We start from the raw sequence: 27,286 nt of genomic DNA, 5'->3' as shown, positions 1-27,286 counted from the left end.
AGTTAGTTCACAGTTGAGGACAGGGTGTAAGTTGTGGATGGTCTATTCCTAGTCTTGTGAAATTGATTCTGATTATACAGAAATAGAACCATAGAGTTGTACAGTATGGAAACAAACCCGTCGGTCCATGCTGACCAGGTATCCTAAATTAATCTTGGCACATATACCCATCTAAGTGTATTTTAAATTTTGTAATTGTACTAGCCTCCACCACTTCTTCTGGCAGCTAATTCAATACATGCAACACCCTTTGCGTGAAAAATTTGCCCCTTAGGTCCTTTTTATATCTTTCCCCCTCACCCAAAATTTTCGTTCTGGACTCTCCCACCCAGCGAAAAGACCTTGTATATTTAACATATCAATGCCCCTCATGATTTTATAAATCTCTATAAGGTTTTATAAACCCTCAGCATCCAACGCTGTATGAAAAACAGTCCCTGCAGCTGAACCCCTCCAACCTTCGCAACTTATTTATAAATCGTTTTTGAACCCTTCTAAGTTTCACAACATCATTGCTACTCATGATTAATAGGCTGTGAACAATCTATCTTGTTCAGGGCATAAGAGGGGAAATTAACTTTCAAACTGTTTTTTTCTGACTGTGAGGTCCCTTTTAAATATTTTCCCTGTAAGTGGAAATCTATGCCCTCTCGCTTGGGATTCCCCTACCCTGGGGAAAAGACATTGAAAAGTTGAGGAGTCACACAAAATGCAAACGCAATAAAATGTCGAGCTACAGGTAAAAAAAATTGGCTTCACCTTTTTTTTAAACTCCTGTTGCCATTTGACATTCGGGTACAAAATCTTGTCAGCAACACCAGCATCGCCACAGACCACACTGCGCATACTCCTCGGTGTCAGTAGTTATTGCGCATGTTCAGCGGTGTTAACAAGAACTGCGCATGCTTCACGCTGTCCACAATTACGGACCGCGACCTTCTTTTGATGGACCAATGGGGAGCTCGGGATGAGCGGAAGGAGCCTGGTTCTTTTGTCAATCAGAGCCCCGCTATTGTCTGAATACGGAAGTTTGATCATGAGCTTCTGAAGTTGCTACTGCTGTTGTTCCTCTCTGAATAAAGATTGAGCTTTACCCCAGACTGCAACTTCCTTCCTCTGTCTAACATCTGTGAGTACGGCACTTTCTTTTCTCACTCCCTTTTCCATTTGTTTTCATTCTGGGGTTCAATTTTTGTTTTGCAGTAATTGAAAGGAAAGGGAGTGAATCCCGGCGAGGGGAGAGACTCTGGAAAAGTTAGTCCAAGATTGTGTCTCAGTTTGCAAACACATGACAAATGTAGTAGCACAATGTGAAGTTATCGCATTTGCTGTTTTACAAATAAGCAGAAAGGAGATGCATTCCTTAAATAGTGATATATTGGGATGTGAAGAAAGTGAGGACTGCATATGCTGGAGATCGGAGTCGAAAAGTGTAGGGCTGGAAAAGCACAGCAGTTTCAGGCAGCATCTGAGAAGCAGGAGATTCGACATTTCAGGCATGAGTTCTTCATCAGGAATGATGTGTTGCTATACAAACAGGCCTCAGCGTCCTTCTATATCAGCAAGCAATGAGCAAGGCAAGAGGAATTGAGTTCAGAGGTGGCGATGTCTGCCTGCAGTTTGGGGGGGGGTGTCATTGAATATATTCAAGGCTGAGTTCATTTGAATTTCGACAACAAGGAAGTGGATGGTTCTCGGGGGAGGCAAGAAAATGGGTTTAAGACCAGTATAGAACACTTAGACAGTCAGTCAGTGCAGAAACAGACTGTTCTGACCATCTAGTCCATGCTGACTATGTTCTCAAACTCAACTAGTTGCACCTGCCAGTGTTTGGCCCATATCCCTCTGAGCCATTCCTACTCATGTGCTGATCCAAATGCTTTTTCACCCTTTTAACTGGACTACGTTCACCACTTGAACTGAATTGAATTTATTTATTGTCACATGTACTGAGGCACAGTGAAAAGCATTGTCTTGTGATCAAAAAGGCAGATCACATAGTTAAGTGGCATAGTAAATAATAGGTAAACAGTGGCAAAAACAAAAACACAGGTTCAGGCAAGTCCTGAGAGTTTGAGAATCCATTCAGTATTCTAACAATAGGGTAGAAACTGTTACAAAATTGGCTGGTGCGTGTGTTCAGGCTTCTGTACCTTCTTCCCGATGGTAGAGATTGTAGACAAACATTACCAGAGTGGGATGCATCTTTAAGAATGCTGGCGGCTTCCCTTGACAGCAAGCCTGGTAGATGGATTCTATAGATGGGAGGTTGGCCTTTGTGATTGTCCGGGCTGAGTTCACCACTCTCTGAAACTGTCTCCAATCTTGAATGGTACAGTTGCCATACCAGGTAGTGATACATCCAAGACAGCTTGTTGTGGATGACCACTCCCAGGAGCTTGACACTCTCCTCTCATTCCACCTCTGTGCTGTTAATGTGTATGGGGACATGAGTAACATCCCGCCAAAAGTCAATAACGAGTTTCGTGGTTTTGGCCTGTGGGTCAGGAAACTGAGGATCGAGTTGCAGAGAGTGGGGCTTCGTCCAAGATCACGAAGTTTAGTAATCAGTCTCGAGGGGATAATAGTGTTGAAGACTGAACTGTAGTCAAGTAGGATTCTTAAGTACCTGTTCTTGGTGTCAAGATGTTCTAGGGAGGAGGAAAGGGCAAATGATATGGCATCTGACATGGATCCCAATTTGCTGATAGGCAAATTCAAAGCAATTCATGACCACCGAAGTTAGGGTAACTGGGCGGTAGTCATTGAGACATGCTGCATGAGTCTTCTGAGGCACAGGGATGATGTTGGCCCTCTTGAAACAGACAGGGACAATGACCTGCTGCAGGAAGAGGTTGAAGATGTGCGAGATGACCTCTGCCAGTTGATCTGCACATGCTCTGAGTGCACGGCCTGGTCCTCCGTCTGATCCCATCACTTTCCTTGGATTCACACGAAGGAAAACTGATCTGACCTCTGGACTTTGTCTGGACATTCATTCCACACACAAACCACTCTTAAAAAAGGGTGCTTCTGATGTCTTTTTAAAATCTTTCTCCACTCACCTTAAAAATTTGCTCCCTAATCTTGAAGCTCACATCTGAGCGAAAGGACATCTCTATCCTTCGTGATTTTATAATCCTCTGTAAGGTCATCTCTCAATATCCTATGCTCCGGTGAAAAAGATTCCCAGTTTATCCATCTAGCTGTAGGTAGATTAATATCTAGTCATGATCTGTTGAATGCTGGTGCAGGCTTGAAAGACCAAATGGCCTACTCCTGCTCCCAAGCTTCTCTCACTGTGTGCAGAACAGCAAGAGCCTATAGGACACAGGAGCAGAAATTAGGCCAATCAGTCCACTGGGTCTGCTCCACCATTCAATCATGGCTGATAAGTTTCTCAACCCCATTCTCCAGCTTTCTCCCCTTTATTACAGACTCCCTAATAGTCAGAGGGAAATTGAGAAACAAATTTTGTAAGGAGATTTCAGTTATCTGTAATAAAAATGCGGTGGTTATGGTCAGGGATTTTAACTTTCGAAACATAGACTGGGACTGCCGTAGTGTTAAGGGTTTCGATGAAGAGGAATTTAAATGTGTACAAGAGAATTTTCTGATTCGGTAAGTGGATGTTCTGACTAGTGAAGGTGCAAAACGTGACCTGCTCTTGGGAAATAAGGCAGGGCAGGTGACTCAGCTGTCAGTGGAGGAGCACTTTGGGGCCAGTGACCATAATTCTATGAGCTATAAAAGAGTGATGATAAAGTAGAGACCAGCTCTAAATTGGAGGATGGCTAACTTGGTATTAGGCAAGATCTTCCAAAAGCTAACTGGGAGCAGATGTTCGCAGGTAAAGGGATGGCGAGAAAATGGGAAACCTTCAAAAATAAGAAACTGAGAGTCCAGAGACAGTATATTCCTGTGAGGTTGAAAGGGGAAAAACTAGGTAAAAACAAGGACTGCAGATGCTGGAAACCAGATTCTAGATTAGATGAAGGGCTTTTGCCCAAAACATCGATTTTCCTGCTCCTCGGATGCTGCCTGAACTGTGTTTTTCCAGCACCACTCTAATCTAGAACTTAGGGTGAAAGGGAGGCTGGTAGGTGTAGTGAATGCTGAATGACGAGAGGAATTGAGCTTTTGGTTCAGAAAAAGAAGGAAGCATATGACAAGTATAGACAGGAGAGACCGAGTGAATCCTGACAGTACAAAGGCAGTTGGAGTATACTTAAGAGTAAACTCAGGAGGGCAAAAAGGGACCATGAGATAGCTTTGACAAGTAGAGTTAAGGAGAATCCAAAGGGTTTGTATAAATACATTAAGGAGAAAAGGGTAACTAGGGAGAGAACAGGGCCCCTCAAAGATCAGCAAGACAGCCTATGTGTGGAACTGCAGGAATTGGGGGAGATAATAAATAAGTATTTTGCATCAGTGTTTACTGTAGAGAAGGACATAGAAGAAATAGAATGTGAGGAAACAGATGATGATATCTCGAAAAATGAAAAAATGTCTGTACTACAAAGGAGGTGGTGCTGCGTATCTTGAAATGCATGCAAGTGGATAAATCCCCAGAACCTGATCAGTTGTACCCTAGAACTCTGTGGGAAGCTAGAGAAGTGATTGTTGGGTCCCTTGCTGAGGTATTTGTACCATTGATAGTCACACCTGAGGTGATGAAAGACTGGAGGTTGTCTAACGTGGTACCAGTATTTAAGAAAGATTGCAAGGAAAAGCCATAGAACTATCAACCAATGAGCCTGACATTGCCGGTGGGCAACTTGTTGGAGGTAATCCTGAGGGACAGGATTTACATGTATTTGGAAAGGCAAGGACTAATTCGGGATAGTCAGCATGGCTTTGTGCGTGAGAAATCATGTCTCACGAACTTGATTGAATTTTTTTAAGAAGTAACAAGGGATTGACAAGGGCAGAGCAGTAGACATGATCTCCATGGACTTCAGAAAGGCATTCAACAAGGTTCCTCATGAGAGATTGGTTAGCAAGGTTAGCTTTCGAGAAATACAGGGAGAACTAGCCATTTGGATACAGATCTGGATTGAAGGTAGAAGACAGAGGGTGGTGGTGAAGGGTTGATTTTCAGACTGGAGGCCTGTGACCAGTGTCTGTGACCACAAGGATTGGTGCTGGTTCCATTACTTTTCTTCATATATATGAATGATTTGGATGTGAGCATAAGAGGTATAGTTAGTAAGTTTGCAGATGACACCAAAATTGGAGGTGTAGTGGACAGCAAATAAGGTTACCTCCGATCACAACGGGATCTTGATCCGATGGGCCAATGGGCTAAGGAATGGCAGATGGAGTTTAATTTAGATAAATGTGTGGTACTACATTTTGGAAAAGCCAATCAGGTAAGGTCCAAGGGAGTGTTGCTGATCAAAGAGACCTTGGAGTGCAGGTTCATAGCTCCTTGACAGTAGAGTCGCAGGTAGATAGAACAGTGAGGAAGGCATTTGGGTAGTAAAGTTGAGAGGTCACGTTGCAGCTGTATAGGACACTGGTTCGGCCACTTTCGGAATATTGTGTGCAATTCTGGTCTCCTTCCTATCAGGAGGATGCTGTGAAACTTGAAAGGGTTCAGAAAAGATTTATAAGGATGTTGCTGTGTTTGGAGGATTTTAGCTGGAGAGGCAGAATAGACTCGGGCTGATTTCCCAGAGCATCAGAGACTTTTGTGGGGGTGGGGGGGAGGTGGTGATCTTCCACACGTTTATTCTATCCATAATCCTCATGATTTTATAAACAGACAATGTCTTTTCCCTGGGTTGTGGAGTCCAGAACTAGAGGGCATCGGTTTAGAGTGAGAGGGGAAAGATTTTAAAAGGGACCTCAGGGACAAGTGTTTCATGTAGAGGGTGGTGCATGTATGGAATGAATGTCAGAGTAAGTGATGGAGGATGGTACAATTACGGCATTTAAAAGGCATCTGGATGGGTATATGAATAGGAAGGGTTTAGAGCGATAGTGGCCAAGTCCTGGCAAATGGGACGAGATTAGATTAGGATAACTGGTCAGCATGGACGAGTTGGACTAAAGGGTCTGTTTCCATGCTGTACACCTCTACGACTTTACTTCAGGACTCTGAAATTGTTCATGAAAACCACTTCAGTAATCTGCCCAGTTTTAAGACTACAATATACAGGAGCAGAATAAGGCCATTTGGTCCAGTGAGTCTGGTCCACCAGTCGATCATGGCCGATATGTTTCTCAATCCCATTCTGTTACCTTCTCCTCGTAACCCTTGATCCCCTTGCTTATCAAAGACCTATCTATCCCTGTCTTAAATGTCCTCTGCAGTGATGAGATCCACAGATTCACCATCCTCTGCCTGAAGGAATTCCTCCTCATCTCAGTTCTGAAGGGCATTCCTTCACCCTGAGCCTATGTCCTCTGGTCCTCGTTTCTCCTACTGGTGGAAACAGTATCCACTGTATCCAGTCAGAGTCACACAGCACGGAAACAGATCCTTCGGTCCAACCAGTCCATGTCGACCATTATCCCAAACTAAACTAGTCGCACCTACATGTGCTTGGCCCAATATCCCTCTGAACATTTCTTATTCATGTACTATTCCAAATGTCATTTAAATGTTGTGACTGTAAGCGCATCTACCACTTCCTCTGGGAATTCATTCCACACATGAAGCACTCTGTGTGAAAATGTTGCCCCTTACTTTGTTTTTAAATCTTTCTGTTCTCACCTTAAAAATATGTCTGCTCGTCTTGAAATCCCTCATTCCAGGGAAATGACTCCTGATATTGATCTTCTCTGTATCCAGCAAGATTTTATAAATCTCTAAGAAGACCTGAAATGTTAGCTTGCTCTCTCTATGTGGACGCTGCCTGACCAGCTGTGATCTCCAGCATTTGTTGTTTTCAGGATGGATTCCAGCATCTGTTGCAATGCACTCCTAAATGTTGGCTACCTCTTTCCAGATCCTTCGAGACTCGACCTTACTCAACAATCCACTGTGCGGTACAGTCAATGAAGTTCCACATTGCATCTCTTTCAGCACACATGGGCAGCACATGGCTCAGTGGTTAGCACTGCTGCCTCACAGCACCAGGGACAAGGATTTGACTCCAGCTTTAGGTGACTGACTGTGTGGAGTTTGCACATTGTTCACCCCGTAGCTGTATGAGTTTCATCCAAGTGCTCCGGTTTCCTCCTACATCCAAAGATTTTCAGGTTAGGGTGAATTGGCCATGCTAAATTGCCCCATAGTATTCAGGCATGTGTGGGTTAGGTATATTAGTCGGAGGTAAATGGAGAGAGTGATAGGAGTAGGGAAATGGGTGTGGGTGGGTTACTCTTCGGAGTGTTGTTATGTACTTGTTGGGTCAAATGGCCTCATTCCGCACTGTAGGGATTCTATGTGGCAACCCCCCAGCTTTTTGCATTTCCGTAGGGGAAGTGGGGACAGGCCGAAAGTTCAGTGAGTGTGAAGCGAAAATTAAATGTAGTGCTTTGCTTGAGCTCAAGCTGAGTGACTTGGTGGCGGGACTGGAAAAGGAAGGTACGGTGTCTCAGTGGTTAGTGCTGCTGCCTCACGGCACCAGGGCCCCAGGTACAATTCCAGCCTCGGGACCGTTGTCTGTGTGGATATTGCACATTCTCCAACTATTTTTTGTGGTGGATTTCTTCCAGTGCACCTGTTTCTTCTCACTATGCAAAGATGTGCATGTTTGGGTGAATTAGCCATGTTAAATTGTCCATAGTGTCCAGGATGTGCAGGTTAGATGCATTAATCAGGTGTAAATGTAGAGCAATCGGAGCAGGGTAATGGTGCTTTCAATTTCATGGAATTACAAAAGAAAAGAATGTTCCGCATAAAGTAGAATTGCTTGTTCAGAATTTCTACCCTGACTGCCAGTGATGACTTTCATAATCTTTTTTTCAAGTGCATTTGAAGGTCTGAAGACTGAAGTTTCAAATTCAACAGACGAAGGGCTTATGCCCGAAACAGGAACTCTCCTGCTCCTTGGATGCTGCCTGACCTGCTGTGTATTTCCAGCACCACACATTTTGACTGACTCTCCAGCGTCTGCAGTCCTCATTTTCACGTCAATGACAGACAGTCAATCAATCCATTGGGACTCTAACGATCTTCGATTTTGATTCTATGAGAAGGAGCAAAACTCTTTGGTTTCTGTTTCAGTAAGCTTTCAGCATCAGTGGAGCTGGATGAGAGACGCTACTGTGGCAGCGCATTAAATGTGCAGCCTGTAACAATTATACAGCCTGGAAAGAGGAATTCACGGCAGGGAGGGGTTGTGCATGCGTTTGTGTGCAGCTGAAGCTTTGGCCGTGGAGAAATCAGAGGAATCTCGCCCCATGGAGAAACCGTGGAAGTGTGGTGACTGCAGGAAAGGCTTCAGTGTCCCATCTGCTCTGGAAATTCATCAGCGCAGTCACATCAGGGAGAGGCCGTTTTCCTGCCCAGAGTGTGGGAAGGGATTTATCCGCTCTTCCCACCTGCTGGACCACCGCCGGGTCCACACTGGGGAGAGACCATTCACCTGCCCTGAGTGCGGGAACAGCTTCACCCACTCCTCCCACTTGCTGGCGCACCAGCGTGTCCACACCGGGGAGAGGCCCTTCCCCTGTTCTGATTGTGGGAAGGCCTTCGGCAAATCCTCTGACTTACTGAAGCACCAGCGGGTCCATACGGGGGAGAGGCCATTCAGTTGCCCCGAGTGCGGGAAGGCCTTTAGCGATTCCTCTGCCCTGCTGAGGCACCAGTGGGTCCACACAGGCAAGAAGCCGTTCCCCTGCCCCGAATGCAGGAAGGGCTTCAGCAGTTCCTCCTCCTTGCTGACACACCAGCGGGTCCACACTGGGGAGAGGCCATTTGCCTGCCCTGAGTGTGGGAAGGACTTTACCCAGCCCTCCCAACTGCTAACCCACCGGCAAGTCCACACCGGGGAGAAGGCATTCTCCTGCTCAGTGTGCGGGAAGGGCTTTGCGGTCTACTCCAACCTCGTGACCCACCAGCGGGTCCACACGGGGGAGAGGCCCTTCAGCTGTCCCGAGTGCGGGAAGGCTTTCAGCAATTCCTCCCACCTACTGAGGCACCAGCGGGTCCACACCAGGGAGAAGCCGTTCTCCTGCCCAGAGTGTGAGAAACGCTTTAACCGCTCCTCCCACCTACTGACCCACCAGCGGGTCCACACGGGAGTGTAGCCGTTCTATTGCCCTGAGTGCAGGAAGGGCTTCAGCAATTCATCTGCTCTGCTGACCCACGGGCAGGTCCATACAGGGGAGAGGCCATTCAGCTGCCCAGAGTGCGAACAGGGCTTCAGCGATTCCTCAAACCTGCTGACCCACTGGTGGGTCCACACAGGGGAGAGGCCATTCAGCTGCCCTGAGTGCGGCAAGAGGTTCACATTTACCAGCAACTTGTGGGGACACCAGTGCTCCCAACAATCGGATACCGCCAGTGACGCTACTGTGGACTAAACCTTGTGCCCCACTCTGACAATGGGTGCAGTTGGAACATTGTTGGGCTTTTAAAACAATTTTCTGGACTGCACACCGCCTCGCACCCCCAAGTGCAATCCTAAAGTGGCTCGGGGTGACATAGTGGCTCAGTGCTTAGCACAGCTGCCTCATAGAGCCATGGACCCGGGTTTGATTCTACTGTTTGATTCTCCCGTGTCTGCATGGGTTTCCTCCGGGTGTTCCGGTTTTGCTCCCACTATACAAAGATGTACAAGTTAGGGTGAGTTAGCCTAGCTCAATTGTCCATAGTGTTCAGGGATGTGTAATGTGGTGCGTTAGTCAGGGGTAAATGGAGACTGGTCAAGAGTGTGGTGCTGGAAAATCACAGCAGGTCTGGCAGCATCTGAGGCGCAGGAGCATCGACGTTTTGGGCATAAGTCCTTCCTCAGCAATGATGCCTGAAACATTGATTCTCCTGCTCTTCGGACGCTGCTTAATCTGCTGTGCTTTTCCAGCACCAGACTCTCGACTGTGATCTTCAGCATCTGCAGTCCTCACTTTCTCCAACTAAACGCAGCAACCCAGGTAGCGTTAGGAGGTGAAGTTAGCATTTCGGGTATTAACACTCCTTCAGGACTGAAGAAGGGTTCTTCCCAAAACATTGACTTCTGTATCAGAAACAATTTACCAGGATGTTGCTGGGGGTCGGAGGGTTTGAGCTGCAGGGAGAGGCTATTTGGCTGGGTGAGAGATTTAAAAGGGACGTAAGGGGCAATGTTTTCATGCAGAGGGTAGTGCGTGTATGGAATGAGTTTCCAGAGAAAGTGGAGGCTGGTACAATTATACCACTTAGAAGGCATCTAAGGTTTCGGACATGAACAGGAAGGGTTTAGACGGATATGGGCCAAATACTGACAAATGGGACAAAATTAATTTAGGATGTCTTGTCAGCATCGATGAGTTGGACCAAAGGGTCTGTTTCCATGCTGTATATCTCTATGTCTACCGGTCCTGATGTAAATTTTAAAATGGAGTCCAAGTAACTTTGAATAGTTCAGTCTTGTTGAACTCACCTCTTGAAAGGTTCCAAATGAATCCCTCCAAGTGATACTGTTTAAAAATGCCGTGTTGGACAAAATATCCCATTAAGTTCGACACAAACCCACAGCTGAAGGCATCAGAAGTCACACAACACCAGCTTACAGACCAACAGGTTTATTTGAAATTACAAGCTTTAGGAGCATTGCTCCTTCTTCAATGCTGCTGCTTCATCACTTCACCGACAAAGGAGCAGTGCTCTGAAATCTCGTGAGTTCAAATAAACCTGTTGGACTCGAACCTGGTGCCGTGTGACTTCTGACCTTGTCCAGCCCAATCCAACACCAGCACTTCCAAATCAGAGTTGACTAATGAGATCGGATTTTATTCAGTGCGATTAAGTGAGGTGCTCATCTGAAAACTCAAAACTGTTGGAGCGACAAAGAGACACGAGTCAGTGTTACAACACGGAGACAGGCCCATCAGCCCAAACTGGTTCATGCTGACCAAAACATCCATCAACAGTAACCCCATTTCCCTGCACTTGGCCACTATCCTTCTAAACCTCTCCTCTCCATGTATTTGACCAAATGCCTTTTAATTGTTGTTAATGTATCTACCTCAACCACTTCCACTGGCAGCTCATTCCATACACAAACCACTCTCTAAAATTTTTGCCCCACATATTTTTTCAATTTCTCCCCTCTCACCGTACAAATGTGTCCCCAGTCTTGCAATTCCCCCATCCTAGGTAAGAGGCAACAATCCTTAACCCTATCTATAACCCTCACGGTTTTATAAACTTCGCCTCTCATCCTCCTCTGCTCCAGCGGGAAAAACATCCCAGCCTTAATTCCAATTTGTTAATAATGGTGCATTGATAATTTCAGCTGTGTGTGTGTCAAGGATCTCATTTCTAAGCCAATGCAGTGCCTCTTAAGTTTACCTGACCTTAAAACAAATGGTACTCCATTCATTTAAAATGTTTATGGTTTCTGTGCAAAGTCAGTCCTCATTGGAAAACAGCCAATAGTGTCTTAAATCCCATAGGCTGCTTCTGACCAGGTGTGTATGCTCTGTTTGGAGATGTAGGAGTAAAACTTCACAATAAAAGATTAATACAGCCTTTATTCATGACTCATTATTAAACACACTTTCTCCATTTACAGCTGTAATTGAGAGGCTTCTCTGAATTTAGTCGACGTGTTTGTAACAAGTTGTGAAACATGAAAGGACTCTGAAAAGATTTACAAAGATACTGCCAGGGTTGGAGCTGTTGCAAGAGGCTGAAATAGACTAGTGCTATTTTCCCTGGAGGGTCAGAGGCTGAGGGGTGACCTTACAGACTGTTTCGCTACAGACTGTTTCGCTGTAGAGTGTTTCAGAAAAAAAAATCTCAAACCTTTTTCCGATTGTTGCCTTTGTCAATATCTGTTGGCCATTAGTGAAGTCCCTTAGCCCAGTCAAATTGGACCCTCTGCCTTTTACAACCCCTCTTGGGAAAAAAAATCAAGACAACATAATCTTCTTAAAAGGAGTAACATCATCACAACAGAGAGCACACAAACAGAAACATTTCTATCACAAGGTTGACAGTTAACAGGCCAAGATAATGACTTTTCAATTTAGCCAATCAATTCAAGTCAGGTCCTTTGGCTACCAATACCTACTAAATTTAAATCTGATTGGTTTTGACAACAGAGGACCAATCCTTTGTAAAAACTCAATTTGGCATCAAGGGTATAAAAGAAGGGGACAGTTGAACAGAGCCCCAGAGCTAACTCCCTATTGCTAGAGCTAAGAGTCCTCAGCACTAGAGCGAGACATCAGCTCTGACAGTCATCTGTGAATGAGACAGCATCATTTACAAGAAAACCAGAAGAGCAGGAATTCCTGACAAAAGATTCAATAGAATGATGCTTAGAATATTCTGGAAGACGTAACCAGGCTGTAATCTGAGAGACTAAATTCTATTTCTTGTGGTATTAGTGGGTCTTGTATTTATTGGAACATAAATGACAAAATATGACAAAAATCCTGTTTTATGCCAGAATCGTCAGTAGTTCGAAGGGATTTATTCGGTTTGTTAATAGTTTAGTTCAGTTGTTTACCATTCAAGTTGGATATGTAAATTGCTTTTTGTTGATTTTAAAGTGTCAGGGATTTATATTTGTTTTTAAGACTAGAGCAGATGACACCACTTTTCACACTAATTTTGTATAGATTATAGGGCAACGCACTCCTCTTTTGGTGTTTTGTTTTGAGATCTCAGAGAGGGGAGGAGGTTCAGCATTCGCTGTAACAGTATTGACATGCCGTCCTGCTGAATGCAAAGGAGTCATTGTTAATCCTAACCTCCCATTCTGGTTGTGGGTGAATCGCTTTAATTTGAATACTGACTCAGAAACTGCACAGACAACCAACTGTTGAACCATGATTTACACTTTATTGTAGGTATCAACCCTTCACGTAAGCAAGTTCACCCCCCCCCCCCCCCCCCAACACACACACACCCCAAATCTTGGTTATCACCCAAATGATGGCAGAATTTAACATTGTTTCTACCAACAGTTCTGATGCAGCTGAAACGTTCTGGAGTTGAATTCTGGTGGAGTTCCGTAACTTTCAGATTTCTGGTGTAATGTTTCTTTAGATTCTAACCACCATCTCCCCACACTTCTGGAGACCTCAGGTCTGTAGCTTACCTTCTTATCCTTGAGGGTTTTCCACCTGTTTGAAACAGCCTGTCCTGCAAATAACCCCTTTACGCCAAGGTAAAAACAATGACTGCAGATGCTGGAAACCAGAGTCTAGATTAGAGTGGTGCTGGAAAAGCACAGCAGTTCAGACAGCATTCAAGCAGCAGGAAAATCGATGTTTCGGGCAAAAGCCCTTCATCAGGAATACAGGATTCCTGATGAAGTGCTTTTGCCCGAAACGTCGATTTTCCTGCTCCTTGAATGCCCTTTACGCCAAGGCCTTTCTTCTACAAGCAGAATTAATTGTCCTTTTATCACACAGTTATTAAACACCATTATTTCATCTGTCCAAAGGAACAGCTCATTCTTCCCAGCGATAGTTAATGTATGTTATTTGTTAACTCCCTTGTAGCAGTTTCTCATTGGCCCTTTCGTTTCTTGGTCCAGAAGGAGTTATTGCTTACTCATGAAGTTATCAAAGTTCTGGAGTTTACAGGACCACACCACATTCCTCTCTGCCTCCCCCAGGAATAACGATTGCTCCTGAGATACTCGCAGTTCCTGACATTCCTTGGTATCTCCAAATACAATCCACATGTCAGGAAATCACTAGTGCTGCCCTGACACCAGACAGTCACTGTTGGAACACAAGGATTATGGGGAGAAAATTCAGAAATCCGAAGTGCAAAGAGACTTGGGAGTTCAAGATCAGGATTTTCTCAAAGTAAACTTGCAGGTTGAGTCAGTAGTTAGGAAGGCAAATGCAACGATGGCATTTATTTTGACAGGACTTGAATACAAAAGCAGGGATGTACTTCTGAGACTCTAAAAGGCTCTGGTCAGGCCACATTTGGAGCATTGTGCAGTTTTGGGCCTCCTATTTAGCAAGGATGTTTTGGCCCAGGAGGGTGTTCAGAGGAGGTTCACGAGAATGGTCCCTAGAATGAAACATTTAACATAGGAGGGACATTTGAGGACTCTGGGACTATATGGAGTTTAGAAGGATGAGGGGGGTTGCAATTGAAACCTACAGGATATTGAACGGCCTGGACAGAGTGGATGTTGGGAAGATGTTTCCATTGTTAGGAGAAACTAGGACCAGAGGGTACAGCCTTAGAGGAAAAGGAAGACCCTTTAGTTGGGAGATAAGGCAAAACGTCTTCAGCCAGAGCGTGGTGTATCTATGGAATTCACAGCAACAGAAGGCTGTGGAGGCCAGATCATTGAGCATATTTAAGATGGAGACAGAAATGTTCTTGAGTATCAAGGGTTCCGGGACGAATGGGCTAGGGAAAGTTAACAGCCACGATTGAATGGTGGAGTAGACTCAATGGGGCGAATGGCCTAATTTCAGCTCCTATGGTCTTGTGATATGCTCATGTGTGGAGGGGTGATGAATGGGCAAAGAGATGAAGAGGGAAGAAGAATTAAGGGGAAGCTGGATACAGACACAAGGGAGAAAGAAGTACAAGAACTGTACAATAAATGACAGAACTCTTAGGAGCACTGACATGCAGAGGGATCTGGGCATATAGATCCCTGAAAGTGGAAACAGAGGTGGGTATGGTGGTCAAGAAGGCACACAGCATGCTTGCCTTTCCTGGGTGTAAAAGTTGGCAAGTTACGTTACAGCTATTTATTTCAACCACATTAGGAATATTGTATGCAGTTCTGGTCACCACACTATCAGAAGGGTGTGGATGCTCTGGGAGAGGGTGCTTTAGTCAAGGGCTAATATTGTGTAATAGGAGTAGGTGAATAAGTCTGCGTCGGTTACTCTTCAGAGGGTCAGTGTGCACATGTTGCGCCGAATGGTCTTTTCCACACTAGGGACTCTATGTTACTCAGATTTATTTTATTCCCCAGTGTAAAAAGATCAACTACAAAAGGGCACAGGTTCAAGGCAAGAGGAGGGCAGTCTACAGAAGAAGTGGAGGGGAAGGTTTTTCACACAGAGGGGTAATGGGTGGTGGAAGGAGGCACCTTAGCAATGTTTAAGGTGTATCTTGATAGACACATGAATGCGAGATGAACAGAAGGATAGAAACCACATATGGGCAATAAATAACAGGTCCAAGTGAGAATTAAAAATTGGCACAGGCTTGATGGGGGTGCCTAAACCAAATAAGAAGGTCTTGTGACTGCTGTATTGTACTGATACAGGTTTTCCCCACTATCCAAAAGTGGAGCGTTCCTATGAAACCTTTCATAAGGCAAAATAACATAAAGCGAAGAAGCAATGAACATTAATTCATTTATATCGTATATACTCAAGTAATAGTCTTTTTTTTGACTACTTTTTAAGGTTAAATTTAGGGGGTCGACTGTTACTTGGATACTACTTGACGGGCTGAAATTCATGCCTGTCAAGATTCATACCGTATCATAAGGAGAAGCTCAACTGATGAATAAAGCAAAAAAAAAATCAATTATGGTAATTCTGAAAACTGAGTGGAACATACAGAGAACGGACTGGAAGACGGGAACACAGCCGAACAACCGACAGACTGCAAAGCTGGAGTGGAACATGACGGCCATCACACTGTCTCACAAACATTGGTCTGTTGTCTATGAAGAACTAGGGTCGACTTTTACATGATCAGACTACTTTTCACAACACTTGCAAGAAAAAAAACCAAACACGTCCAATTTGCTATGCATGGAGCACAGGAAATATACAAAAGGATTTTTTATTTTAAAAAGATTTTCATCATTCAGACACAACGATACATATGCACATGTCCATTTAAATACTGGGTAGGTTGATTCTTTGGAAGGTGACAATCGCAAAGAAATGAAGCTCTTCAACAAAATGCTGGATTTCGTTGAAAGATTAATTAGTATGCCCACTCCCCTCCCTCCACAGCCAAATCATCACTGGACAAGACAAAACCCCAGGATCTAAATAACATACCTACATACACACACACACAATCCTACCCATTTTACGTGCGATTTCCTCAAATCACAATAATAAAGCCTAACCATAGAGGTTTACACAGGCTCTCGTACACAATATTGCCTGTGACCTTCTACAGCGCTCTGTGAAGTGCTGCAAATCCCATGATGACAGTATTTCATATCCAATGTGTTAAATAACATTGCATATTTTATTTGAAAAGGTATCTATACATTATACACAATTGAATATCGGAACAGTTCAGTCAGATGGTACAGCCTGCCCTCCTACATGGATTATAGAAGGTGTATGAAGAATTAGATGGTGATTCTAATATAAATTATGTTTGTTTTAGGAATGGGAGTGATTGTGGCTCCAGGTTAATGGTGATCCGCCTTATCCCCCGGGTTCCCCCTCAGCCCAGCCCGGTACCTGGTAGAGTGAAGCCGCGGGTAGCTCCAGGGACACGGTCCAGCACAGCACCGAGTGCAGCCTCTCCTCCAGCTTGTGATCCGCGCCGGACTTTACCCCCCGCCGCCGCCGCCGCTCCTCCACCTCCCGCCGCGGGCGCCGGCTCTCTCTCCTCCACCGCCGACATTTTTAATTTGTTTTCTCGTTCACCCGGTAACCGTCACCTCCCCCTTCCCGGGCCCCGGAAATTATACAAAAATAAACAATAAACCCCACCGGGGACTGTCTCCTTTTCTTCACAACTTTTGTTTGAAAAGTTCCGGCTTTAATTTGAAATGTATTTTAAAGGTATTTTCTGAGGTAAACGATGCCTGTCTGCCCCCCTCCCTCCGTCAGAAACCTCCCGCTGAGTCGATGAGAAAACCGCAGCCTCGCGCCGCCATCTTTGTTTTTCTTCTTCATTCCGTCTCCTCCTTCAGCGACGCGCGTCATCCGAGCCCCGTCCAATCAGAGCGCACCTTACTCGACCTGACCAATGGCGGCCGGCTTTGCAGTCAAAAAGGAAGCCACAATCCGGTATGTCGCTCTCCGATTCGTCCGCACCGACCGCAGCCTTTGGGATTGGTGGAGAGTTTCGCAGGCCCTTCACTGTCCCCGCCCCTTTACTACAATGGACTCGAGGGGTTCAGGAGGAAGGTGTTCTCACTCATTCATTCAACAGGAGATGGGCTCAATTTACTGTAATGGACTGTGGGGGGGACAGTGGTCATGTCTCATGTTGAGGAGGAAGGTGTTTCCTCTCATTCAACAGAAGACGACCCATTCACTACAGAGGGGTTTTTTTGTGATGCAGCTGTAGTCTTCCATAGAGCCCTGAGGCTCAGGTTCAAATCCCACTGCTCCAGGATGTGGAATAACATACTCAATTTTTTTCAGTCATAAGTCACACAACTATAGTCCAACCCGTCTATTTGAAATCACACGCGTTTGGAGCGTAGCCTCTTCATCAGGTGAAGACATGGAAAACAAAACGTGCAGGAAAGAGAATTCAGATAAATGATCAGCATCTCAACAGTCAATTACCTATTCCCATTCCTATTTCTGATCTTCTTCATACATGACAAGTTGTATATTTTCCAAACATTAATTTTATTTCCATGGTTTAAAAATGAATATTTAAGAACGGTCAGTTTATTTTTTCTCACTTGAGCACATTGTGACCCACAACTATTTAGATACCACTGTTAATATCATAGCCACTCTCATGAGATATCAGAGGAATAATTCATAAACAAAATTTGACACGGAGTCACTCGAGTAGACACTTGAACAGAGAAAGCTCCCGACAGATATTGGGAACCTAAAGGTTATTGAAGTGAAATGTTAAGAAGAGCAGGTGAACACCCCCAATAAGGGAACTCGCCTGACTGACCTAATTATAATCACCACAGTATCCAGTGCTACTCTTCACCGAACACTGATTACTTTCCTTTTCAGTTTAATGATCCAACTGTCTTTTGAATGCCATAATTGAATCTAACACCAACACTCTCTCTCACAAACCATTCCAAAGGTCGAAGATTTTCAATCATTAATGAAATATATTCTGGATCTCTCCCAAAACACAATTCACATGGATCTTGCTTCAAATCAATTGCAGCAAGTTTTCACATGGACAAATTTGCAGCTTAGAGCATTTGTTTAAATTTTATATCATATTGGGGTGGCACAGTGCTTGGCATTGCTACCTCACAGCACTAGGGACCCAGGTTCAATTCCAGCCTCAAGTGAATGCCTCTGTGAAGTTTGCATATTCTCCTTGTCTGCATGGGTTTCCTTCCACAGTCCAAAGATGCACAGGTTAGGTGGATTGACCATGCGAAATTGCTCTGGGATGTGTAGGTTATGTGGATTAGTCATACTAAATGCAGGAGAATGGGATGATCCTGGGTGGGATGCTCTTTGGTGTGTCAGTGCAGGCTCAATGGGACAAATGGCCTCTTTCTGCACTGTCGGGATTTTATGATCTCTGTCTGATTTCTTGCACATGCTACTTTCAGAAAGGGACATTTTACTGTCATATTCAGTACTGCAGTCTCTATATTTTCATACATACCTCTAAATTAGATTTGAATGAAATCCCCCCATTTCACTATTTTAGCTACCATTCCCACCCCACCCCTTCCATTCCTGATTTATTTTTCCATTACCTGTGTTATGATCCCCTCCTCTTTATATATATTATTGTAGACAGGCTAAATCTAGCTAACATGTCTCTAAAATATGAGATGAAATATGATTGCATACTTTGAGTCCATTACTACAGCCTGTTAAGGTCTCTTGCCACAGAGAACTCTTGATCCTGCATCCTTCGGTAGGATTATATTAGGATATCTGGTCAGCATGGATGAGTTGGATTAAATGGTTTGTTTGCATCCTGTGCATCTCTATGACTATGAATATCGAATAAGGGCCAGGAGCAGGCAGGTGGGAGTAGGTTAGTTGGGGATCATGTACTGAACAGTCTGTATGACAACACAGCCTCAAATGAATGGAGATCAATCCCAAAGAGATATTAAAGGTCTCGAGCACCACCTTAGGTACATGTGTGGACCCCTTCCAGATAACTGAGAGCAGTGGGGCACTGTGAAGTTCAGTACATCAGTTCCCAGCAAGTTCTCTCCGGGAGACCTGTCTCGAGAAAGGAAGCGGTTTCCTGTCCCATCAACTGGACTGTGGATCAGTTTGGAGCAGGTCCTATATCTCTGACAACATCGGTGTAGAGAGTCGAGAGTGTGGTGCTGGAAAAGCACAGCAGGTCAGGCAGCATCCAAGGAGCAGGAGAATTGACGTTTAGGGCATAAACCCTTCATCAGCAATGAGGCTTGTGGGCCGGGAGGGCTGAGAGGTGTGTTGGGGAGAAGGTAGCTGAGAATGCGATAAGCAGATGAAGATGATTGGTCGGAGAGGAGGGTGGGGCGGATAGATGGGAAAGGTGATGGACAGGTCAGGAGGGCGAGTGGAGGCTTGGGGCTGTGATAAGGTGGGCGGGGGGGGGAAGAGGAGGAGGAGGAGGATACATGAGGAAACTTTTGAATTCCACATTGATCCCATGTGGTTACAGGGTCCCAAGGTGGAATAAGAGGTGTTCTTCCTCCAGGCGTCAGGTGGTAAGGGTTTGGCGATGGAGACAGCCCAGGACCTCAATGATCTTGATGGAGTGGGAGGGGGAGTTGAAGTGTTCAGCCACAGGGCGGTGGGGTTTGTGGGTGTCCCAGAGTGGTTCTCTGAAATAATCCACAAGTTGGCGTCCTGTCTCTCCGACGTAGAGAAGACCACATTGGATGGAATGGATACAGTGGATGACACTGGTGGAGGTCGAGGGAAATTTCTGTCAGATGTGGAAGGATCCTTTGGGGCCTTGGATGGAGGTGAGAGGAGTGGTATGGACACATGTTTTACACTTCCTGTGGTGGAGGGGAAGGGGCCGGGAGTGGAGTGTGGGCTGGTTGTGGGCGCATGGACCTGACGAGGGAGTCGCAGAGGAAATGGCCTCTCTGGAATGCTGGTCGGGGTGGGGAGAGAAAAATATACCTGGTGGTGGGGTCCATTTGTAGGTACCAGAGGCTGATGTGATGTATCTGGAGGTTGGTGGGGTGGAAGGTGAGGACGGTGGAGGGTGGGTTCTGTCCTTGTTCCGTTGGGAGGGGTGGGGTTCAAGGGAGGTGTTGCAGGATGTGGAGGAGATGTGCTGGAGGGCATTGTCGACCACGTGGGAAGAGAAATTGCGAACTTGGAAGGAGGAGGCCCTCTGGGATTTTCTACGGTGGAATTGGTCATCCTGGGAACAGATGTGGTGGAGGAATTGGGAATAAGGGATTGCCTTTTTACAGGAGGTGGGGTGGGAGGAGGCGTAATCTAGCTAGCTGTGGGAGTCAGTGGGCTTGCAGTAGATGTCCACGGTTAGTCAGTAGCCAGAGATGGAGAGGTCCTGGAAAGGGAGATGGTCCAGGTGAATGTGAGGTCAGGGTGAAAGGTGTTGATAAAGATGACGAACTGTTCAAACTCCTTGTGAGAGCATGAAGTGGCACCAATATGGTCATCGATGTACTGGAGGAACAGGTGTAGCTGAGGAAAATGGACTGTTCCACGTTCCCGACAAAAGAGGCAGGCATAGCTGGGTCCCATGCGGGTGCCCATGGCTACCCCTTTAGTTTGGTACATTGGTTTGGATGCCATCTGAGGTTTGTGCGGATCACTTCAGTGGGAACGTGCAGTCCCGGGCTCAGTGAGCAGCACTGGAAGCAAAGCTTACAGAATCCTCCAGGGAAACAGGCCCTTCAACCCAACAAGTCCACACCGACCCATTCCCCTACCCCATTAGTCTACATTACCCCTAAACAATACAGTGCACCTACACATCCCTGAACACTCTAGGACAATTTAGCTTGGCTAATTCACTTGCTCATGTTTGGATTGTGGGAGCACCCAGAGGAAACCCTTGCAGACATGGGGGGAGAATGTGCAAACTCCACAAAGACAGTGACCCTGAGGGTGGAATCGAACCCCGGTCCCTGGCGATGTGACACAGTGGCACTAATCACTGAGCTACTGTGCCGCCCGTGAGCCAACCTGGGGTTGGTGGAAGATGGGAGGGGTGTGGGGGTGCTGTCTGGCAGAAAACAAAGACTGACGCTCCCTCTGCACCCACTGTCAGAACGGGCAGGAGGTTCAGTCCTGGGGGTGACCCTCATCAGCGTCGCCGGTGGAATCTGCTGGTGCCCCCTCTGGTGTCTCTGCAAGTTACTGGACGACGTGAACCACCGACTGCACTTGGAGCAGGCAAACGGCCTCTCCCCGGTGTGGACCCGCTGGTGCCTCAGCAGGTTGGAGGCCTGGGTAAAGCCCTTCCCGCACTGAGGACAGCTGAATGGTCTCTCCCCGGTGTGGACCCGCTGGTGGTCCAGCAGGTCAGAGGAGCGTTTAAAGCCCTTCCCACACTCAGGGCAGGCGAATGGCCTCTCCCCGGTGTGGACGTACTGGTGCCTCTGCAGGGCATAGGAATTACCGAAGGCCTTCCCACACTCAGAACAGCTGAAGGGCCTCTCCCCAGTGTAGACCCACCAGTGGGCCAGCAGGTTGGAGGAGTTGCTGAAGGCCTTCCCCCGCACTCAGGGCAGGGGAATGATCTCACCCCAGTGTGGACCTGCTGGTGGGCCACGAGGGTAGAGGCCTGGGCAAAGCTCTTCTCACACTTGGGGCAGGAGAATGGTCTCTCCACTGTGTGGATCCGCAAGTGGGCCATCAGGTTGGAGGAGCTGGTAAAGCCCTTCCCGCACTCGGGGCAGGGGAATGGCCTCTCCCCAGTGTGACTGCGTCGATGAGTCTCCAGGGCAGATGGGAAACTGAAGCATTTCCCACAGTCGCCACACTTCCACGGTTTCTCCATGGGGCAGGATTCCTCGGGTTTCTCCATGGCTGAAGCTTCAGCCGCACACAATCGTGTGTACAGCCCCTCCCCGGTCTGAATTCCACTTTCCAGGCCGTATAACTGTTTCTGGCGCCACACTCAGTGCACTGCAACAGTAGGGTCTCTCATCCAGTCCCACTGATGCTGAAAACGTTATGAAACAGGAACCAAAAAGCATTGCTCCATCTCACAGAATCATAGTTGAAAATCTTTGCTGTCCCGATGGATTGAGTGACTCTCAGACATTGACGTGAAAATGATGACTGCAGATGCTGGAGATCAAAGTCGAAAAGTGTAGCGCTGGAAAAACACAGCAGGTCAGGCAGCATCTGAGGAGCAGGAGAGTCAAGCATAAGCTGTTGATTTTGAAACTTTGATCTTCAGATAGTCTGTAAAAAGAGATTATAAAAGTCAGCATTGTCAATCTAGGGGGAGGTGGGGTCGGAAATGACACAACAAGGTATGACACCGACACCAGAAAGAAACTGAACATAGAGACGTGGCAAACGTTAGTGGCAAGCTAGAGTCAGAGAGAGACACAGCACAGAAACAGACCATTTGGTCCAACTCATCCATGTCGACCAGATATCCAAAATTAAACTAGTTCCATTTGCCAGCATTTGGCCAATAACCCTCTAAACCCCTCCTATTCATATACCTATCCAGATGCCTTTTAAATGTCATAATTGTACCAGCACCCACCACTTCCTCTAGCAGCTTTGTACACACACCACCTTCTGCATGAAAACTTGCCCCTTAGGTCCGTTTCTAACAAATTGCTCTCCATCTAAACCCGTAGCACTATGGCAATCCCAGTCTATGTTTGAAAAGTTAAAATCCCTAACAATAACCATCCTATTACTCTTACAGGTAACTCAAATCTCCATACAAATTTGTTTCTCAATTTCCCACTGACCATGAGGGTGTCTACAACAATAAGGTGATCAGCCCTTCCTTATTTCTCAGTTCCAACCAAATAACCTTCCTGGAGGTATTCCTAGGAATATCCTCCTTAAGTCCAACAGGAATACTATCCCTTATCAAAAACACCACTCCCCCTCATCTCTTGCCTCCCTTTCTATCCTTCCTGCAGCATTTGTATCCTGAAACATTAAGCTGCCAGTCCTGCCCATCCCTGAGCCACGTTTCTGTAATTGCTATGATATCATATCCCATCTTCCTAATCATGCCCGGAGTTCAACTGCCTTCCCTGTTACGCCTCTTGCAATGAAGTAAATGCAGTTTAATTTGTTAGTCCTACCTTGCTCTCTGCTTTGTCCCTTCCTGACCTGACTGTTTGACTCACTCCCTTTCCCAACTGTACCAGTCTCATGTTGATCTCTTTCCTCACTATTTCCCTGGGTACCTCCCCACGCACTCACCTTGCTCGTTTAATTCCTCCCGAGCAGCTCTTGCAAATTTCCCAGCCAGTATATTAGCTCTCTTCCAATATTCAGGTGCAATCTATCCTTCTTGTACAGGTCACATCTACTCCAGAAGAGATTCCAATGATCCAAAAATGTGAACCCTTCTCCCATGCACCAGCTCCTCAGCCATGCATTCATCTGCTCTATCCTCTCTCTTCCAACCCTCACGAGCTCATAGCACTGGCAGTAATCCAGATTTTTCTTGACTCTAGGACCTCTTTTTTTTAACATTTGTGCCTGACTTTCTACACTTTCCCTTCAGAATCACATCCTTTTCCCTTCCTATGTCATTGGTTACAATGTGTACAATGACCTCCAACCAGTCCCTCTCCCTTTTGAGAACATTCTGCACCCTCTCGGAGACATCCTTGATCCTGGCACCAGGGAGGCGACACACCATTCTGATTTTTCACTGCTAACGACAGAAGCGTCAGTTTGTACCTCTGACTAGAGAGCCCCTTATCACAATTGATGACTTGGAACCCGATGTTCCCCTCATTACATGAGAGCATGTCTCGAGACCAGAAACTTGGCTTTTCGTGCTACATTCCCTGAGAGACCATCACCCCCTACATTTTCCAAAACAGCAGACTTATTTGAAATGGGGACAGCCACAGAAGACTCCTGCATTACCTGCCTACCCCTCCTACCTTTCCTGGAGTTAACCCATCTCCCTGAATGTAGCTGCGGCTTTTCTCCCTTCCTATCATTGCCAAACCATCATACCCCCAGGTCTTGTAAAATCCTCATTACCTCGAACTGTCGCTGCAACTTATCCACACGAGCCAATAGGATTTGCAACCAAACACACTTACTGCAGACATAATCACCAGTAACATGGATACTCTCCCTAATCTCCCACATCTGACAGGAAGAGCATATCACTCTCATAAAGGCCACCTTTGCTCCTTCACAATCTACAGACCCAGAAAATAGCACCGTCTTTTTGCTCTAAAAAAGTGCTCCGGGCTAACACAGTACTTGTGGTTTATATTTTTAAAATTTAATCAAGAGACGGATGTCAGTAAAACATATAATCAAGAAAGAATCCACTCCATTCACAACTGCAGACTTACAGCTGAGTTACACGTTAAAGACTATACACTTCTCTGTTCCTGTTCTGTGAGCTCCCCCACAAAGGTTCCTCCATGGTCAGCTGTGAAGTTTGCTGTTCATTAACCTTTCCCAGATGCACTGCAACGTCCAGTAACTGTGCAGATTCACTGCAATGTAAATTTCTTTTCCTCTCTCCCTCATTTTGGACTTCTATCCATGCTCCTTATAAACCTCTATAAGGTCATCTCTCAGCCTCCTACGCTCCAGGGAAAACAGTCGCAGTCTTTTCAGCCTCTCCCTATAACTCAAACCCTCCAACTCTGGCAACAGCCTTGTAAATCATTTCCAAACTCTTTTAAAGTTTCACAACATCTTTCTAACATAGGAGACCAGAACTGAATGCAGTGATCCAAAAGTGGCCTAACTAATATCATGTACAACCATAACATGACTCCCAACTCTTGTACACAATGCTCTGCTCAATAAAGGCAAGCGCCACCAAACGCTTTCTTCACTACCGTGTCTACCTGTGACTCCACTTTCACAGAACTACAAATCTGCACTCCATGGTCTCTTGATGCAGGAACACTCTCCACGGCCTTACCATTAAATGTGTAAATCCTGCCCTGATGTGCCTTTCCAAAATGCAACATCTCACATTTATCTAAATGAAACTTTATCTGCCACTCCTCGGCCCATCAGCCCATCCATTCAATTCTAATTTAGATTGAACTTTCTTTCCTCTCTTATTTCCTAAATGCTGAAAATCTCCATCCCCACATTCTCCCTCCATTCTCACTTTGCTGAACCTAATCCGTGCTGTACCTCATCCTGAAGGGTCTGGTTTACGCTGATTTACAGCCCATGCTTGGGGGATCTAATTGAAACTTACAGAATACTGATTGGCCTGGACAGGGTGGATGTTGAGGAGATGTTTCCATTGGTCGGAGAGATTAGGTCTCAAGGGCACAGCCTTAGAGTAAAGGGAAGACCTTTTAGAACACAGATAAAGGGGAAACCTTTGTAGCCAGAGAGTGCGAAACCTATGGAATTCATTGCCACAGAGACTGTGTTGGGCAAGTCACTGAGTATATTCAAGACAGAGATAAATAGGTTCTTGTGTATCAAGGATATTGAGTGTTATGCGGAGAAAGCAAGAGAATGGGGTTGAGAAACTTGTCAGCCATGATTGAATGGTGGAGCAGACCTGATTGGCTGAATGGCCTAATTTCTGCTCCTAGGTCTTATGGTCTCTTGTTGTCCTGGAAATAGTGAGAGAGAACTGGGAGCAGGAGTAGGCCATTTGGTCTTTCAAGCCTGCACCAACATTGAACTGGATATGAATATACCTACATCTTGGTGGATAGGCTGGGACCTTTTTCACTGGAGCATAGGAGGTTGAGAGGTGATCTTATCAAGCTTTATAAAGTCATGAGGGGTATAGATGAGGTGAATGATGGGTTTCTTTTCCTTAGAGTGGGGATTTCAAGGGTAGGGAGCAAATTTTGAAGGTGAGTGGAGAAAGATTTTAAAAAGACAGGAGGGACACGTTCGTTTTCCCATAGAGAATGGTTCGTATGTGGAATGAATGTCCAGAGGAAGCGGGGATGCAGGTACAGTTACAACGTTTAAAAGACATTTGGATAAGGACATGAATGGGAAAGGTTTGGAGGTGTTATGGACTAGGCCAGACCACTCAAAACATTCTTAAGCAGGCAGCGCAGACCGTAACTTTGCGATTTGTTTCAGTAAGTGCACAGTGAAAATTACCCAAAGTTAGCTAGGTTGACTACCAGGATATAAAACAGATAAATGTATTCACAAGAATACAGAATGAAACACAAAGAACAGAATATAGAGTACCTACAGAACTCAAATGTACACAACAGTCCCAATAAACAATCCCCTTAAACATACAGTAAAACTGAAACAGAGGCTGACAGGTCGAAGTTAGAAGGGCAGAAGTAGAGAGAGTTTAACAACTATTCTCCACACAGTCCACTGCTGAACTCACTCAAACAAGGCCTCAGTTTTCATAACAGATCACTTGTCTTTCATTATGCAGGTCACTTCGAAAACATAAAAGCTTGGGCCTAAAGTCTCATCTGTTGACGTGTAAACAAAAAAGCCAACTAATACCCTCTTCATGTCTGTACGAAACCACCCGTTTTGGAGTCCGTGGCCACTTTCCCGCCACTCTGAAAAAAAACCAAGGACAAGGTATCCTTGAGAAGAAGGACCAGCTTTTAGAAAAAGGACCAGCTTTATGACAGAGGGAGATGGGCCAAACACTGGCAGATGGGATTAGTTTAGTATGCAAACAAAGCATGGATTAGTTGGACTGAATGGTCTATTTCTGTGCTGTATGAGTCTGTAATGGTCTCAAAACCATTTTCTTGCCTTCCCCTATAACCATCCACTTCTTTGTTGTTCAAAAGTCAGATGACCTCAGCCTTGAATATATTCAATGACCACCTCCTCCCCCCCTCCCCACCTCCCCCCCTCCCCATTGCAGGAAGTCAACCCCATTTTTGAACTCAATTCCTATTGCCTTGCTGACTGTTTGCTGCACCTGTCTGACAACTGGTGCAGAAGGACGCTGAGGTCCCTTTGTACATCCACACATCATTCCTGATGAAAGGCTCGTGCCCAAAACATTGACTCTCCTGCTCCTCGGATGCTGCCTGACCTGCACTTGACTCTGATCTCCAGCATCTGCAGTCCTCACTTTCTCCACATACCAGTATATTATCATTTAAACCATGCACATCCTTTCTGCCTTTTTTAAAAGCAAGAAGCTTTAACTTTACATTGCGGTACTGCA

The 27,286-nt window shown here is 45.7% G+C and overlaps 1 protein-coding gene across 1 annotated transcript; it reads left to right on the top strand.

Moving 5' to 3' along the window:
- The first annotated feature begins 966 nt into the window (after nt 1-966).
- LOC140460249 (uncharacterized) lies at nt 967-11,619 on the top strand. Its single transcript, XM_072554688.1, has 2 exons — nt 967-1,129; nt 7,923-11,619. Exon 2 carries the CDS (start codon nt 8,299-8,301, stop codon nt 9,202-9,204), a length of 906 nt encoding a protein of 301 aa, XP_072410789.1. The 5' UTR covers nt 967-1,129; nt 7,923-8,298; the 3' UTR covers nt 9,205-11,619.
- Nucleotides 11,620-27,286: the final 15,667 nt, after the last annotated feature.

The sequence above is a fragment of the Chiloscyllium punctatum genome, chromosome 36, assembly GCF_047496795.1.
Source record: "Chiloscyllium punctatum isolate Juve2018m chromosome 36, sChiPun1.3, whole genome shotgun sequence".
NCBI classification, from domain to species: domain Eukaryota; kingdom Metazoa; phylum Chordata; class Chondrichthyes; order Orectolobiformes; family Hemiscylliidae; genus Chiloscyllium; species Chiloscyllium punctatum.
Note: the sequence above shows the minus strand (reverse complement) of the source record. Positions and strands in the feature narration are given on the sequence as shown.

What these genes read in the sequence shown, in the direction of transcription:
- LOC140460249 (XM_072554688.1), top strand. Translation starts at nt 8,299, where the DNA reads ATGCGTTTGTGTGCAGCTGAAGCTTTGGCCGTGGAGAAATCAGAGGAA.